General features: G+C 41.5%; 1 protein-coding gene across 1 annotated transcript; it reads right to left on the bottom strand.

The window, feature by feature from the left end:
• Positions 1-2,696: 2,696 nt before the first annotated feature.
• LOC116118703 lies at positions 2,697-3,920 on the bottom strand. Its single transcript, XM_031404681.1, has 2 exons — positions 3,671-3,920; positions 2,697-3,511 (listed from the first exon to the last, which is right to left on the bottom strand). Exons 1-2 carry the CDS (start codon positions 3,918-3,920, stop codon positions 2,697-2,699), a joined length of 1,065 nt encoding a protein of 354 aa, XP_031260541.1.
• Positions 3,921-6,557: the final 2,637 nt, after the last annotated feature.

The raw sequence follows: 6,557 nt of genomic DNA, 5'->3' as shown, positions 1-6,557 counted from the left end.
TGATCCCACGTGTCCAATCCCTACGACAAATCGCACAAATCACTCTAAAAGGTGGGCAATGTGACATAAAGAATGATTTGCAAGAATAATCCCACCAACTCACATATCCAGTAATCATTAGCTCAATGCATTCCAGTATAAATTGAGAGTTCCTCTCTCATTCAGGGGATTCGTTCATTTTTACTCTTGATTAGCTATTCTCTCTGTAATACAAAAGCATTCTCTTTTTTGTACTATCACTTGAAGGTCAGTCATCTCACGCGACCTAACCCCTATCATTAATAAAATCACAGTGGACGTAGGACTTGCTTCCTTAGCATCCGAACCACTTTAAAAATTGTTCCCATTTGTATTTACTCTCATATTTCATTATATTCACGTGAGTTTTCTGAGCCAACTCAGCATTGCACACGTGCGTTTAGTTGGTGTAAAAATCACGCATCAACTGTTTGACGCTAGAAGGAGGGGTCTGATTTAGTGTTCATCCTTCATCAGGAGAATCTCTAACTTACTGGTCCTACAACAGCAAATGGCTCGCCAACCTGAACCTGAGCAAACCAACCAAGGTGTTGAGGGGATCCCCCAAGTCCAGGGGGACACTTCTTCCAAAATACCTTCTGTCCCGCAAAATGCTGCAGGGGATATCCCTTCAAGTTCACAATTGGACCCTGTCATTAGAAGCTACCTGGAGAGGTTCGACAATACTCTCCAGACGGTCAACCGAAGGTTAGACCGTTTGAACTAAGGCGTGCCATCCAGATCAGCTAGGGTGGTGCAACCGCCAAAAATGCCTGCAGGTCGCGCGAAAGCGCGGCAAAGGGAAATAGCCCGTGCCGCAAGCACTGCAGCACGTCAACAAAAAGGGAAGCAAGTGGCAAAAAACGGGTCTACCGGCTCCAAAGGGCCAGCAAACACCGACCGCGTCCCAAGCAGAATACCGGTCTCGTTAAGACTCAATGAAAGGATGCAGCCCGAGCTGTCCCATGCCATGTCGCAGGTACACCCTAGTAAAAGTGCTGGGCGGGACGATTCTTATCACCGCTAGCAAAATGATCCAAATCGTCATCATGCGAGAGGTTCCCACACTTGGCGGGACGGTTCTTACCACCGCAAAGGTCGTGAAAATACCCCACACCGTTCATCGCCATCACACGCCTCTAGCCAGCGTGTGTTGAGAGTGGCCGGAATCGCCGACCGAGGCGAAAAGGAACCCGACCTCCGAACTTTCTCAACTGTAATCGCGAGGGTCGAACTTGGATAGCTGAAAGCAATCCCCAAGTGGCTCCATTGCCACAAATTGAGGAGCTGCAGCGAGCTCTAGATCGATTAAGAGCTCAGCAAAATGAGCAAGGGCAGGTCGCATCGGCGTCCCCCTTCTCTCCTGAAGTGCTAGTTGCTCCACTCCCACCAGGATTCAGGATGCCCAACATGCAAGCGTTCGATGGAAATTCTGATCCGTAGGATCATTTATATGAATTCAACGACCTGATGGAGCTTCACCAGGTCTCAGATTTGGCAAAATGCCGTTGTTTGGCAGTGACTTTAACCTCTCATGCCAAACAGTAGTTCAAGTCGCTCCCAGTAGGATCGATCAGTTTGTAGCCTCAGATGAGCGTGACGTTCCTAAGACATTTTCAAGCGAACCGAAAGTTCTCGATGCCTTTGAGCTACCTCAGCAACATAAGGCAAGAAAGGGATGAATCCCTCCAGTCTTACATCGACCGTTTCCACAGGGAACTCAACAAGATAGCTCATACTCTCGAAGAGTCTGTTCGGACTCTCATTATAGCAGGAGTTTGTCCACAAACCGACCTGTGGAAAGAGCTACAGGTTGAGGACGATGTTTCCCTCAAAGAATTCTATAACCTTGCAGAGAAGTAGCTCAGGATAGAAAATTCATTGGCGGCGCTCTGCCATCGTGACCCTGGCGCTTCAGGCAGTACGTCTAGTCGGGGGGAAAATAGAAGAGCTGATCACGGAATGGCCGCTGACGATCAACGAAAAGGAAAGAAACCTTGCTACGAGCCCAACAAGTCCTATGCTCCTATCCCTCGTCGCGATCGCGACAGAGACCAATATACGCCTCTGAATGCATCTGTGTCAGCTATTCTTGATAAATCCGAAGAAGACAGCCTGCTCGGAGAGCCCGAGCCCATGAAAACTCCCGCGACAGCCAGAAATAATAAAAAGTACTGTCGCTTCCATGGGGATAACGGGCATCACACTGATGACTGCCGAGCTCTCAAACAGGCAATCGAAGAACTCATCAAGAAGGGGCATTTTAAGGAGTATATTGACGACTTCGCTCCCGCACAAGCGAAAAGTCAAGGGGAGCAAGGAAAGAAGCGTCGTGATCGCATAGGATATTGTAGTGTCAACCTGATCTTTGGGGGGCCGCACCTCACGGGGAACACACGAGGTGCCCAGGAAAGATATGCTCGCGCGGCTCATCATGACCTAATCAGTGTGATGAGCATGTCGCAGTGACCACAAAAGGTTCGCAATGAGGAGCCAATTACCTTCTCCGAGAAGGATGCAGCCCATCTGCATCATCCCCACGACGACGCACTTGTGATCACACCCCTCATAGAGAACCATAACGTTTGCAGGATGCTAGTGGACAACGGAAGGGTTGTGAACATCCTATTCCAGAATGCTTTCGAAAGAATGAACTTGGACAAGGCCGACCTGAAGCCCTACAAAGGAGTAGCATGGAATAATAACTGACCAGTGAATGCTGAAGGGCTGGCATCTGCCTGCATCTGGGCCACATTATATACCCTGGCTATTGTGCCTCCAACTGCAGGTACTGAAGTTGCAGAACTAATAGGGCAATCTCTAGCAATATGACCTGGCTGGCGGCATCTGAAACAAACATTGGTCCCCACTAGACATTTACCCCGGTGTCTTCTCCGACATTTCTTACAGTAACTGACCTCACCTTTCCTTTGTTGGCCTTTTTTCTTCATGTCCTTCTTGTTGGCTTTAGGTAGGACTCCTTTCTTGCCTTTACCCTTATCGTCTTTGCCAACAACTTGTTCTGCACTACTGGATTGGCCAAGCTGGAGAGGACTACTTGCCATTGTTGGGGAAATAGCTAATCTGGTCTCCTTTTGTAAGTACACCTCTGCTCTGATGGCTCTAGCGAGTGCTTCACTATATGTTTGGGAGGGCTGATGACCCGACATAACATCTCTGGCAATAGTGGGATGAAGTCCCCCCACAAATCTCTCCAATCGGGTCTGTGGTGTACTAACCAGTGTGGATGCAAACTTAGCCAAGGAGTTGAACTTGATTGAATACTCTTTGACTGTCATATTTCCTTGTTGCAGACTAATAAACTCTTGTAGTTTTGAGGATATCATGTCTTCTGTCCGGTACTGCTCCTCAAACAATTCCTTGAACCCTGACCAAGTGAGAGTGGTAGTATCTTGAGTCTGCTCCATAAGCTCCCACCATGTCATATCATCTCCTCTCAACAGGTACGTATCATACCGGATCTTCTCTTGATCTGTCATAGGAAATAGAGCAGTAGCTTTCTCCACCAACTTGATCTATTGTTCGGCTACTACTGGATCATTAGTGCCACTAAATTCTGGAGGTTGATATTTACTTGAGAGGCCATAAATTGGTTCAATCTACTTTGGGGCAACCATTGCTTCTGGAGTACTTGTCCCTATTGCTTGACTTGGTAACACATTGGTTGTTCCTGTTGTCACCTGAGTAGTTGTACTTTCCGACGGGGTTCTCCTTAAAGCTCTATTAACAACCTCTTGGATCATATGCTCCAATATTGCAACATCTAAACCCGGAGCGCTTGAAGTAGCAGCTGTTGGGTTAGGAGCTTCAGGTGCAGTTGGAACATCTTGTGCATTCGAAGCATCACTGCGACCTGGATCCGTTCTCCTAGTTTTCCTCATATTTATTCCCTATCACAGTCACCCATATAACATTAATCATCTAATCAATCCTTACATAAATCAAGTAAACATACTTACAGTGATTGGACAACTTCAGCAGCGAAACTTTACATGAGGGAACTGTCAGCGACTCTCATAAATGCTGACTCTATAATGGAAAACATCTTAAAACACCTTTTTATTTTTTTTTATTTTTTATTTTTATTTTTTGTTTAAAGTCACAAAATACTTGCTCTGATACCAAATGTAAAACCCCCCTCCAGTTAGGTATCCTCTGAATATCCCTCAATGAGAATCTCGAGGATACATGTCTGGAAAACGAGTTGTATTTAGAAAAATATTTGTGTAAGGATAATAATAGTAATATCCAATACATGCATATAAAATGTCATGCAGGATCCAAAAATATAATTTACAAACGTTAGAAATTACACAATCAAAAATATATATAGGGTGGAAGCTTCCAAAGGTATTTCTCAAATATTTATCATTTACATTATTACATCAAGATAAAAACATCGAGATGACAATAAATCATTCCCCTCATGTGTGTCCCGCTGTCCTAGCATCCCTCGCTTCTAGTCTACCTGCAAGCAATCAACAATGAAAGGGTGAGCGCTAATCGCTCAGTAAGGAATGATCATTTCATTCTAATGTACTATTTGATCTTTATTTAAACATATGTTAACCATCACTTATCTTTACATCTGGGATAATTCCCCTTTTATTACTAAGTCATATGCTTTCATCATTTTATCCCAGGCTAGATAAACCAATGTGTACACATACAAATAGTATGTAAACATAGTACACACATCACATGTCATGACATAACATCTAAAATCATCTAACATGAGATAAATCATATCATGATGTAATAACATCATAACTCAGTAATGCACAAATGCATATGAAACATTTAACGTCTAGCCGATCGGATTTTCTTAGCATCTTAAGCACTTCATATCATCTAGCCTCAAATTCATCTAGAGCTCATATCATCAGGAGGCGTGCTTAGCGTTATTTAGCATCTAAAGCATATATTCATCTTTCCTAACGGTATACGAGGATGCTTACGCGTTTCCATCAGTCATAGCATCTCGTCATGTCTATTGCATCTCTAACATCTTATGGCATGTAAATACATATTTTGGTGAGCTTAATACTTAATTCTCTAGGATATCAACCATTTAAATACCTTTGCTCACATACATCATCTTAAACATGTATTACATTCATCTTCATGCCATTTAAACATTAATATGCATTGACATCATGACCATGTATATCTTTCAAAGATCATCTAACTAAGGGTAAACATTAGATATGGCATAATTACATAATACATAAAACAATCATAATCATAAGAATTGATTATGTTAAATCTTAAACTTAATAACCAGTTTATGCTAGGCCATTTTCATCCTTTCTCAAACGAATTGGCTCTTGGCATAAACTAAAAGTTATAGGTCTGTGTCTTAGCTTTCTAATGCTTCAAGAATCATTCATTTCAATTTTATAACTCAAGTTATGGTCGAAATACTGAAGCAGGGTTAACAAAACCCCTAAGCTCACTAAATCCGAATTTTCATATTAACTATGCCACTCAATTCCTATTGACATTAACCAATAGATTAACTTATAGATCAAATAAACCTCCCCTAATAGTCTTAACTCTTAAAGAAGTGTAAAATCTCATTCCATAACCATCCATTATTGCTATAACATTGTAAGCTAATGCAAACAACACATCAACACTTAATAGCAACCATCACACCATGTGGCCTCCATACTACAAGTTTTGCCACAATCAGCATCCACACTTCCTTTTCTTCAATCAAACATAACAACTCATAAAACATAAATAGCCATAACTTCATGTATAATGAATTCAAGGCAATAAGTAGAATAAATGAGTTCAACTACACTTGCCATCAACTAATTCTATGCTAAAGCTTTAATTTAAGGTTTATAAAAATTATAAACCCTAGCATAAACCCTAAAGTCATGGGAGGTTCTTCCTTACCTTTTAAAGACTTCTCCAACAAATCCTTTGCCTTTGACTTCTTTTACACCTTAATCTTCATATATAACATTACACCTCAATATCTACTCCAATCTTCAAATCACATCAAAACTAAAGTTTTTAATCCTTACCTTAAACCCTTCAAATTGAAGATCCAAGGTCCTATCTTGTTCTCCTTGAAAATTATGCAAAACTCCTTGAAAACCTAGAGAAAGAAAGCTTGTTTCATGGAAGATTTGAGAGAAAATGGAAGAAATGTTGAAGAAAGCTCTCTCCTTTGGCTTGAACGAAATTCATCTCATTTATAGGAAAAATTTCATTTATTTCCCAAATATTGCAATTGGCCCAATTATTTTAATTGTATAACTCATAAGTCCTTAATTCTTCATAAGGGCATTTTGGTCATTTCACACTAGACATAATATTACTTAATTAATGCCATTAATGCAATGAAGCCTACTCATCCGTGAATTTTTCAATGCTTATCCATAGGCAAAATAACCATTTTGCCCCTAAGCCTCTTTGTGGATAATTGATTCATACCGTTCCAAATGAATTGACTATTTTGCCCTTAGTTAGATTTTATGCTTTTTAACATAAAATTAACATCT

The sequence above is a fragment of the Pistacia vera genome, unplaced genomic scaffold, assembly GCF_008641045.1.
Source record: "Pistacia vera cultivar Batoury unplaced genomic scaffold, PisVer_v2 Contig857, whole genome shotgun sequence".
Lineage (NCBI taxonomy): Eukaryota > Viridiplantae > Streptophyta > Magnoliopsida > Sapindales > Anacardiaceae > Pistacia > Pistacia vera.
The sequence above is the reverse complement of the archived record's forward strand: the minus strand, read 5'-3'. Positions and strand labels throughout refer to the sequence as shown.